At 50.4% G+C, this 11,154-nt stretch overlaps 1 protein-coding gene across 1 annotated transcript in view; it reads left to right on the top strand.

Moving 5' to 3' along the window:
• Positions 1–11,154, top strand: part of COG7 (component of oligomeric golgi complex 7) — a gene marked incomplete at its 3' end in the record, with an annotated part of 20,892 nt that overhangs the window by 5,509 nt on the left and 4,229 nt on the right. The window contains exons 7-16 of the mRNA XM_010145897.1: positions 1,555–1,682; positions 2,245–2,399; positions 3,519–3,635; positions 4,547–4,612; positions 5,303–5,489; positions 6,459–6,599; positions 7,025–7,108; positions 8,515–8,629; positions 10,374–10,517; positions 11,054–11,150. Coding sequence (XP_010144199.1) covers positions 1,555–1,682; positions 2,245–2,399; positions 3,519–3,635; positions 4,547–4,612; positions 5,303–5,489; positions 6,459–6,599; positions 7,025–7,108; positions 8,515–8,629; positions 10,374–10,517; positions 11,054–11,150 — 1,234 coding nt within the window. The remainder of the gene's footprint in view (positions 1–1,554; positions 1,683–2,244; positions 2,400–3,518; positions 3,636–4,546; positions 4,613–5,302; positions 5,490–6,458; positions 6,600–7,024; positions 7,109–8,514; positions 8,630–10,373; positions 10,518–11,053; positions 11,151–11,154) is intronic.

Genomic DNA, 11,154 nt, shown 5'->3' with positions numbered 1-11,154 from the left:
GAACCGCTGGTGGTTTATTCACTAGCAGCATCCTCAGTGTTTGATTCGGGTCTAACCTATGCTTTTCTTACCCCGTGATGTTTGCCCTCTCATTTTGGTCATGACTTGATGAGTAATTCCCACAAACCATGAGGCAGGGAGGTGCTGTGTTTACACAGGTTTATGCCTGACTTGAACTGTTGGCTATTTATAGTCCTGTATTAAGCTGGTGGGGCCCCTTCAAAGACTGGGAATATGAAAATCCTAAATTAAAGCTAATGGAGCATCCCTGATGCTGTGTTTCCTGTGCTTGGTTCCTCATAATGTTGTGTTGAGCTATTTAAACCCAGATTCTTACTTGTTAATGTAAACTTTGATTTCTGGGCAAGGAGTGTGACTGTCACTGTGTCTCTTTTTGTTGTCGTGGTCACATACTCTTATCAGTCATTTCCTATCCTTGGCTTAGCTTAATTTGTGGTTTGCAGTAGGAACAATTAAAAAGGACTTGGAAGAGCGATGTCAAATTGTAGAAGGTGATGGAATAGGGAGACAGCTGCTGAACTGTTACCCGAGTGCGTTTAAAAAACCAAAGCCAGAACAAACACCAAAACCTTTATTTCCATCTTCCACTGTGGGGTGAGGTGTTTGGGAAGAGAACTATCTCAAGAATGGAAAGGCAGGTGACTCGGCAGAACAGACTAACCAGTTCCTACACGTGGATATGTGAGGGGAGGGTTCGTGATTCATAGGGTAATTCAGGTTGGACGGGAGATGGTCTAGTCCAACCTCCTGCTCCAAGCAAGGTCCGCTGTGAGGTCAAACTGTGGCACTCAGGCTCTTGTCCAGTCCGATCTTGAAAACGTCCAAGCATGGAGATAGCACAGGCTCTGGACAAGCCACTCCCGTGCTTGTCTGTCCTTGGGGCGTAAGCGTTCCTTCTAAATCCGCCACCGAAAGTCATTGTGGTTTGCTGCTGGTCTGAGTTCGGCAAAGCGTCGTGGTAACAGCTGGTGTCCAGCTCTGATTTGAGAAATACTCACTCAGACGTAGTTCTGGTTTGGACTGCAGCTCCCGCTCAGCCCCACAGCACCGAGATGCTGGGTTCATGGTTCGCCTCCAGCGCTGGCTGATGAACACTGTGAAGCAGCAGTGCTGAGTGAATTGAGTTAGTGTCAGTTATTTCCAGTCTGAGCCAGGCTCTGAGAAATGAGGATTGCCCCCGTCTGAAGTGGTGGGAGTAATGTGTTTCTCTTCTCAAATGGTTTCAATACTTTTCCTTCTACTGTAGGTTGGAACATTTAATAGAGTTTTGTCACCCAGGCTGTTTTGGAGCAGCAAGTGATAATTTTCTAGAGGCACTTGTTGAGGTAGAACATCTTGGTTTTAGGAAGCAGGTAGAGATAACCTTGTTTTTGAAAAAATGAAAAAAAAAGTCTGCGTAGTTGAGACCTAAAGCTGCCGGGCAGCATTCCAGGCCTGCGTGGGCAGCGAGCTCTAACTGAGGAACTACTGCATGCTGCTTGAAACCTGGTTTTTAGTAGCATATTTGTAGACTAAACATCTGATTCTTTGTAGAGGAGCAGAACCTGGTGAAAGTGATGGAACTGGTGGAGGCGGTGTATGGTCCGTACAAGCCCTATCAACTCGAGTATGGAGACCTGGAAGAAGAGAATCTCCTAATTCAGATCAGTGCGGTGCCCTTGGTAACGTAGCAGCCTTTGGGAGAGGCTTGAAACTTCTGCTCCATGCAAGGGTCTTTGCCACAGTTACTGCTGTCTTTCCTCCTCTCATTTTTTGGTAGTCTTTCCTGTTTGCAGTGTGATTTTTACAGTTAAGTAGATTTTGTTTGAGAAATAAAGTTAATTTCAGCAGACTTACCAGGCGGGAGGCACCTTTCTTCTTCTTTACTCAGTAAGTGGCACTGGGTGGATCTACTGGTGGAAGACCTGACCAAAATGTTACTGTCAACCAAGAGCCTGCTTCAGGTTCTGTAGAATTTATCAAAAACAGGATCAGGGAGTCGGAAAGTCCTGTTTGTAGGAGATCCTGCTCATGGCCTGGTTTTCCTTGAACACCTGGTGAACGCAGGATTTGGCAGCCTGGCTTCTGTTAACAGTTGCTGTGCAGGAGGGTGGCAGCAACCAGCATTGTTCTCCCTTGGGCGTTTCACAGGCTTGGGGGATGCTGAGAGAAGGGCCTGTGGCACAGGGTGTCTCTTCGCTAGTGCTGGACACTCACTGTGCTGTTGTTGTTGTTGTTATTTAGGAGCACGGAGAAGTCATCGACTGTGTCCAGGAACTGAACCATTCCGTCAGCAAACTCTTCATTCTGGCTTCTGGGGCCATCGACAACTGCATTAAGCTCACCGACGGCCTGGGAGCGTGCGGGCTGCTGCGGGCCCTGAAAGCTCTCTTCACAAAGTAAGGGGCTCTTAGTGATGCTGCTCCTTCTCTCCCCTGGGAGGAGCAAGTGCTCACCTGGCGGTTTATGAAAAACGGCTGAAAGTGTCTATAACCGCAGCACGACTCAGCGGAGATCCTCTCCTGCTGCTCCCTTCAGGCAGGGACTGTTTCTTTGGGGAAAACGGAAGCTTTTTATGACTAAATCAAAGACTTTGCTCAGCTGTTTTCTATTCTGCTTGGGCTGAATTTTCATTTTTCATAAACACTTTTGGAAGGGAAAATGTTTCCCAAGCAGGGTAAGACAAATTAGGCTGATGAAAGTAGATCTCAGTGGGGAAATAAATGTACGGGGACAAGTGACCTCACATTCAGGATCTGTCTGTAAGTGCGAGGTACCCTGGTGAGTGAGGCTCCTTCTTGCTTGATGGTATCACTGGCAGCCCACTCAGCTCGGCAGTGCCGGTTACCTCCTCACTCCTTCCTGATACTGAAAGAGCTGCTCACAAGGCATAAATCAAACTGTTACCATGCTGCCCGCTGGGAAGAGGGAAGCACAGGTCTCTGATCTCACCTTTACAGGCAATTACATAGCAGGGTGCATGCCTCCAGCCTATGGGCATCATTTAAGAGAAAAAAAAGGGAGGGTGTGGAAAACAAAATGTTCTCTTTTTTATCCGTGTTCTCATCTGGGAGTAGCTGAGAAAACAAATTAATGAGATTGTCTCTGTCTTCATGGAGGAAGTGCACAGTGATGTTGGAGTGGCAGTAATAAACCTTTTATAAACTTAAAAAAAATCTTCTCTGGGAGATGTGAGTGGTTTAATGGTAACAAAAATGTCTTGTTTGTACCCACTCGTAGGAGTGGAGAGTTCCCAGTAACTCACGTGCAGCAGTGGAGCAGCCACGCAGTGTCCATTACTCTTGAGTTTCTCCCCGTCTTCGAGAGTAGCATGAGAGGGTTGTGGCTGGTCTGCTCTTCAGCCCGTGTGTTTGGACTGGAACAGCAGTGTCTCTTCCAAACTCCTTTTAGTGTCGCTGGTTCTTGTTTGCCTCTTGTGGAGCTTGGAATGCGCCAGCCGCAGGAGGTGCCGTTGTGCTGCTCTCCCCCGAGCTCCTGTGCTCTGCTTCTCGTTACAGGTACACGTCTGACTTTACAAACACTCTGCAGTCTATACGGAAGAAGTGTAAACTGGATGATGTCCTGTCAGAGTCCCTTTTCCAGGAGGACTGGACTGCATTCCAAAACTCTATCCGGTAAGGTGGAGTTTTTTTGCCTGGCTCAGAACTGATTTTTGTGTCAAAGTAGAAAGGGAGTCGGTTTACACAAGTTCTTAGTGCAGAGTGCTGGGCTGTGCTCGCTTAGCTGCAGTGCTGCTGGGGGCATTGGTGTTAGTGACTGGGGTTCAGGTTGCTGCTGGCACAGTAAGTGCTGTGGGGCTCCCCACCCTGTCCGGAGCAAGGCTGCTTGTCATAGCACCTGAAATATCAGAAGCTCTTAGAATTTTTCCCAGTGACACTGAGCTGACCTTAACTGTGATGACATGAAGTCGCTGGATGAGGCTGTTGGGCAAAAAAAATTCAGTATGTTACCAAATGGATGCAGAGTTAGTAGCCAGATGAACTCTTGACAGATCACAGAACCCCAGATGGGTGGGTTGAAGGGACCTTTGGGGATCATCCAGTCCAACCCCCTGCTGGAGCAGGGTCCCCAGAGCAGGTTTCCCAGTTTGGCATCTGGGCAGGTTTGGGATCTCTCCAGAGCAGGAGACTCCACCACCTCTCTGGGCAGCCTGGGCCAGGGCTCCCTCACCCCCACAGTCAAGACATTTCTCCTCATGTTCAGGTGGAACTTCCCGTGTTCCAGTTTGTGCCCGTTGCCCCTTGTCCTGTCACTGGGCACCACTGGGCAGAGTCTGGCCCTTCCTCCTGTCCCCCCTTTAGCTGTTGATCACATTGGTGAGGTCCCCTCTCAGGCTGCTCTTCTGCAGCTGAACAGCCCCAGGTCCCTCAGCCTTTCCTCAGAAGAGAGCCAAGTCCCCTCGGGCGGTGGTTTGGTAGTGGCATTCTGTAATGCCCTGGCACATGTCTGAGATGGGTTGTCTGGGGGGCCTGGCATTATCTGCCTCAAATCTCCCGACACGTGTTTTTGTTTTGTTCTTTCCCAGGATAATTACTACGTGCGGTGAGCTCCTTCGTCAGTGTGGAGACTTTGAGCAGCAGCTGGCCAACAGGTAAGCACGGTGGAGCTTAATTCATGAGCTGTCAGTGTAGGGACTGCGTTGAAAGAAAACAAACCCCAAGGTGCTTTCATGGCGTAGACCACAGAGGGAAAGCAGAGCTGCTGTGATTTCCCCCCGCTGCCCCTCCCCGTCTTTAGAAATGTCAGAGTTGGGTCACAGACTGTTCCACTCAGTCGTGTGCCCTGGGACGGCCACAGGGATCCTTTTTCTTGGATACCCGGCTGTCAGACGGGGGTCAGGAAGGAATTTTCCACGAGATCTGACTGGCAAGATTCTCACCCCCCTGTGACAGGGGACGTGAATCATTTGCTGGAATGACCCTAGGTGTGCCTTAACTAATCGATTCCTTGTAACCTGAGGAGCGTCAAGCACAGGCAGCACATAGATCTTCTGTTGCTCGTAAGCAGCGCCCTGTTCAGCCTCTCGTGTGCTTTAGTTGGGCTTGAGCGCCTGGCGCTGTGTGGGGCACAGTGGCCCGCAGCACGTGGGAGGCTGGGCTCGTTCTGTATTCGCTAGGCGTTCTGAGAGCACAATCCTCTCTTTTTCATCTCGATATTTTTGCAGGTTTTGGGTTGCACAGCAGACATGAGCGTTGGCTGTAGTTACTGTCTGCTGCCAATGAATACTGTGTCCCCTGAAGGTACATAAAGTGACTTTTGTCACTGGTGTGCTTGTTTTTAGGATTTTATCAACTGCTGGGAAGTATCTCTCAGACTCCTACAGCCCTTGTAGTTTTTCGGGCTTTCAGGATACCAGTCCTGCAGAGAAGAAGAGCTCGGTGAAGAACCCCTGGCAGGAGTACAATTACCTTTTGAAGGAGAACCCATCCGAGTACGCCAGCCTTATGGAAACGCTGTACACTCTGAAGGTAGCTGTGGTGCCTGGGCGAGCCTGCCTCTGTCACAGGGTGCTCTTGGGCCCACGGTTGGTAGACGAGACCTGGATCCCCCCCTGCAGCCCGTTCGCGTTTCAACCTGAGCTGCAGCCTTTTGGTGGGCTGTTCCAAGCCTTCGACAGAGACACCGACTGATCCGCGGAGAGATGGAGTGTCCGAACACACGAAGTCTGGGCGCATTCCATCTCTCCCCAGATCCTGGCTGTGCTTTGTGAACGTGCCTGGTCAGTTCAGATGAGGGTGGTGTTGCCAAAGAACGAGGGAGGTATATTGGAGCTATTTCCGGTTCTGGAGCCCACATACTGGCCTCTCAAGTCTTTTTTTGCCACTTAGGCTCTGCTGCCGTATCTCTTCTGAGATATAATTCTGCAGGATCATCCATGCCTCCATCTGTGAACCGGGCAGAATTACTCCAGTTATCCTTGTGGATCTAAGATAGATTTGCGGTGGTTGGTCACATGTAGCAGGGAAGTCAAGGTTACGAGTTAGTTCTACCTTGTATTTCCTCAGAACATTTTGATTTCTTTTGCATTTAATTTACCTGCAGCTTGTGCGATGCTGCCTTCAGTGTTAAATGTTTGACTTCAAACCTTTGCTGAATAGTCAAATAAAACCTTTGCTTAATTCTGTGCAGGGAGTCGGTTAGTTGTGCCCTGTGAGGAGAAGGCGGTTTTGCCTCGTCTCTGCAGGCTTCTCAGAGTCCAGCCTGTACTGGTGCCTGGCACAGCTGGAATGTGGTGCTGGTTCTTTGGTTTTACATCGCAGGGAGCAGTGTGGAGTTTGTCTTGAATAACTGGTGGGAATAGGTGATCCCGAAGGTGTCAAGGAGGAAAGCTGTCTTGAATTAGGATGGCCTAATAAAGACCTCTTTAAGATCATTAATGTAGCTTCTCTGGGCAGTTTAATGACCTGTATGTAAACAATTCTCTGTGTGTGTATTAGGAAAAAGGAACGAGTAACCACAATCTGTTGTCTTCGTCACGGTCTGCCCTGAGCCGCCTCAACCAGCTGGCACACCACTTGGCTTTCGATTCTGTTTTTCTTCGCATCAAACAACAGCTCTTACTTGTTTCAAAGATGGAGGTGAGTAATGGGTACCTCGATCTGATCTGCGCTGGGATCCCTCAGGGTGGAGTGCGGCCAATGTTCTTACCTTTCTCCTCTCCAGAATATTTCCCTCTGGTATCACGTTTCTGCCGTGAGCTGCAGCCACTGGGAAAGTTCATCTGCAGCGCTGGCAGCAGACAGCTCTGTGCAGGGGCTCCGATGGGTCTCTGAGGTGCCGGCTTTCTAACCCGTGTGAGCGTGTATTTCCCCCAGGGAGCTGTGGAGGGGGCTGGTGGGTTTTGGGCTGAGGGAGGGAAGCAGCTTTCTCACCGTCTTGTGTTCTGCTTTCTAGAAGTCCTTGGGTGCTCACAGTTCGTGTCACTGGGTAACCCCTTCCCAGAGTACCAAGAGACTTCGTGCTTCAGGGAGGCACAGATTCATTCTGGACTTTCTGTCTGCAGGGATGGAATTCTGGTGGCATTGGTGAGACGCTGACAGAGGATCTGCCCAACTTCAGCCTGACTCCTCTGGAGTACATCAGCAACGTAAGAGCGTGCAGGTTACTGGCAGTGCTGGGGAAATCTCTTCTGAGCTTCCCCAGGGTTCTGTAAAGTTGCAGGATTTGTCAAAACGGTTGTAGGATGGTGATCTCGGTGGTGCAGCCCTCATCAGCTGGTTTCTGCCATTCCTTGTTGCTTATGTGAAATCCCTGTCAGGTTTGGGAACAGCAGAGGAGGATGGGGAGCACAGGGAGAGGCTCCTCCCCACTGATCTGTGCTGTTCAGAGTGGCAGCTCCTGCCGTGGGCTGGGAAATGCCGGATCTGTTTGTAGGGGCGAGCACTGAGCATACCTTCGTAATGCAGGTCATGGAGCCACGAAGCTCCTGCCGTGTGGGGAGTGATTTAATCATGCTGAGCAGTTCAAGAAGTCTTGAGCTCTTACCCTTCTGATCCCCGCGTGACTCCCTGGTGTCTCTTACGATGGAATAACAGTGACACCTTTTTGGCCGTGGGGTGTCCGGGTAGGAAAGAGGAATGAGCTGTCGGTTCCTTCTGGCTGGGCACTCCTCGGTGCGCTGCCGCTGAATGCCGTTCAGATGGCTCTTCCATTCTCCTGGGTGATGTTTCAAGGCGCTGCCAAATTGGCAGTTCAGATATTAGTATTAGCTGCTGCTGCTGTCTCAGTACAAACCCCATTGTTCTTCAAAACCATTTGTTTCTGACATCTTTTCAGATCTACCCTGTATCCCGTGGCTGAGTGGTAGGTGGGCCAAGAGTGAGCCAAGGCTTTCTCTTGTGACACTTTTGTACTGGGCAGTGGCATTGAAAAGGAAAAGAGCTAAAGTAGAGTTTAGAAACGAATGTGGTATGTGTGCTGTGTAGAAGAAAAGGCAGGTGGTATGAGTTCAGGAAAAAGCTGTTGATGAGCTCATGGGGAGGCAGAGTCCTCTGAACAGTGTCTGCACCGTGGAAGAGCCTCTGCAGCAGTGGATAACCCCGTGTAAACAGCGCGGTATTTGTCGTGTGCCTAAAGGTGTGTAGCTCATGAGTGCGAATCGGTGAGCAGGGGCCTGTTTTGGGAGCAGGATGTTTCTGTAGTTCATTGTTATATTGTCACCTGAATGTGCACTTCTTCTTTGGTGGTTTGGTTTGATCAGTCTCTTAGATTCTGCTCTAGAAAACAAATTGCCAGGAGCACTCCAGAGACCAGAGATGTGCTTGGAGGAACAGCTCTCGGTACAAGTTTTGTCTCAATGACTGGTTCTCTGACCTTATTTGTTGTACAAAGGGTAGTGATGAGCAAGAGACAATTTGTTTCGAGCAAATGTAGGTTAGTGAGTGGCTGTCCAGCTCAGCTTTCTGCTTTCAGGTGCACTTGACATTTTTTTCTCTAGCAAAGTACTTGCTTCACATTTGTTCAGTGACTCAGCTCTTTGTGCTTTTATTCTAGATTGGGCAATACATTATGTCACTTCCTCTCCACCTTGAGCCATTTGTTACTCAGGAGGATTCTGCTTTGGAACTGGCGTTACATGCTGGAAAGCTGCCTTACCCCCCAGAACAAGGTAGGGTGAAACCAGAGACCAAGTGCCTGGGGGAAGCGTTCCTGTTCTGGCGTGTTGTGTCTGGGTAACGAAGCTGTTCAAGAGCTGTTTCTTAGCGTCTAGTCATGCCATGTCTTCCAGGAGTCTCTTGGCAATAGGCAGGAGGAGCCTCTGAATAGCAAATAAAACTTGTTAGCAGAAGCTTTAGCTTGGTCCATCTAAGTGCAGTGTTCATTAAAACTGATTTGAGTGCGGGGTCTGTGGTGTGACTGGTTCCAGGGTGGAGCAGTAGTTCATATCCTGGGTGCAGGGAGCAAGCAGGAGGTACTTGGGGGCAGTTCCCAGACTCTGGAGGGGGATGGATGAACCACAACTTGCCTGACAGACTTCTCCAGTCCGCTGTTGTGGCTGCTGCTCTTCTCCAGCCTGTCCACGGAGTGCAGCTCATGGGGCAGGTTGGGCTGTTCGGCCGCTTGCTGAAGGGGGGTTCTGCTTCAGCTTTGCACTCCTGCCCTCTCCATGTGCTCGTTCCAGGAAACAGCCCTGCACTGGTGATGGGACAGTGTCCTCTTATCCCCAGACAGCATCTGGCAACAGCTGCTGCCAGGAACTAACCTGGTGTGAAGCTTTCCCGCTTCAGACCTTAGCGAAATCCGGAGAGAATGTCCTGTAGGCTTGATTTTACACTAGTGTAAAACCCGCGCACTGGCCTCTGAAAGCCACAGCCCCTTAATGTGCTGCTAGAAAAAGAGGAGCCCTCGAGCTCCTCTCTTTAGGAATAGCCTGTTCATTCTCAAGCACGATACTAATGCTCTTTTCTTGTAAACAGCCTTTTCCTCTGCCTCTTGTCTCTGTACATCCAGGAAACCCGCTGTCACGCCCTCTGACATGCTAACCGGTGCCCATCTGTCACAACGGTTAGGAGCCCTCGGGCAGAACCTGGTCCACTCTCTGGGTTGTTTTGGACAGGTTTTGCATCTGTTGGAATTTCCTGGTCCAACTGTGTGTCCTGGTCTCCGTAGTCGGGTTCTTGCTCAGTAAGGACACACTTCTGGACCTTCAATTTAATTCCTTTTCCATTCTCTGTAAACTCCAGCTGAAAAAACGTTGACTCGCTCTTGTCCTCACCGGTTGTGTCGTTAGTCCTGCTGCAGCTGGCAGCAGCAGACGCATAACGCTTCCCGGCAGGTTGGCAGCGCACCAGGGTTCCACGGGGTTCCTCTCCTCTCAGTGTTTGTTTCCACTAACAGTCAAGAGCTGGGTGGTGTCTGTTTCCTGTAGCCTTCTGAGGACACGCTCTTCAGCAGAGGTTTTTGCATTACCTGTTTTCTCATCTTAAAGTGTTCACATGTTTAATAGCTCATTAATTTTCAAAACATCGATGATCACAGAATGCCTTTAGGGCCTGAAAAATCCCCTGTGAATCCCCGTCAGTGCAGTAGTTCATGAACTGCTACTGGAAGATGGCCCTGGAGATGTCAGGCGGCGCCCCCGATCCCGGCCTGCTCACATGAGCCTTGGAAATGACTTACCTGGAGAAGTGACAGCGGGAAGGAGAGCGTTTCGGGTCTTGAGCTGACAACGTTCAGTGCTCTGTAGTGTCAGGGAGGGTCTGTAACTGCTTTGACTACTCCAAAACCAGCCGGTGAACTCTCAATGCCTCAATGTCCTGTTGAAGGAACCATTTATGAATCACGTTTTGTTACAAAACCAGCCAGTGAAGGTGAGTGAGAGTGCTGCCAGCTCACGAGAACTTTCTGTCCAGGAGACGAGCTGCCGGAGCTGGACAACGTGGCTGACTACTGGCTGGGCTCCATCGCCAGAGCCACGATGCAGACCTACTGCGAAGTCATCCTGCAGATCCCGGAGCTCACCGTCCATTCGACGAAGCAGCTTGCCACTGACATCGGTAAGCTCGGTGCACACGCTGTCCTGCTGCCCCGGCACGTGGCTGCTCCGCTTACCTTGGGTTCAAGGAGCTGCAGCCTGGGTGTCGCCTTGAGTTGTGAGCGAGGTGGAGCAGTTCACAGCTCTTTCGCAAAGTGTTCTGTCACATCCCTCTTCGAGGGAAGGGGGATGTTCCGGTAGGTGCTCCGGTTGTTCACTGCTTTGTGTTTCTGACTGCAGAAGTCAAAATCCTTCTGAAGGGAGAGGGTTCCCCTACAAGCCCTTTCCCTTCCTGTGTGCTGCTGGGATGTGCCACGCAGGGGTGTCCTGTGCAGGTGCTGAAACGTGGCAGAACGCCTCTCGGTCCCCTGAACCAAACAGACAGTTGGAGCGGTGCACAGGGAGCTGGTCGGTAGCGTTAGGTCCCAAACACGCTGCCGCTGTCCGTGGGCTTGAGTCAGCAGTGACAGGACTCGGCTGTCGTGAGGAGCGAAGGGCAACTTCCATTGCCCAGCATATGCTACCTGCTCAAATACGTGTTTTTCCTTAATCTTGCAGATTATCTGATAAATGTGATGGATGCCCTCGGCCTTCAGCCATCCAGAACGCTGCAGAATATCGTAACGCTGTTGAAGGCAAAACCAGAGGACTTTCGGCAG

The sequence above is a fragment of the Buceros rhinoceros genome, unplaced genomic scaffold (assembly GCF_000710305.1).
Source record: "Buceros rhinoceros silvestris isolate BGI_N320 unplaced genomic scaffold, ASM71030v1 scaffold34270, whole genome shotgun sequence".
In the NCBI taxonomy this organism is placed as follows: Eukaryota; Metazoa; Chordata; class Aves; order Bucerotiformes; family Bucerotidae; genus Buceros; species Buceros rhinoceros.
This window is presented reverse-complemented; position numbering and strand designations above follow the sequence as displayed.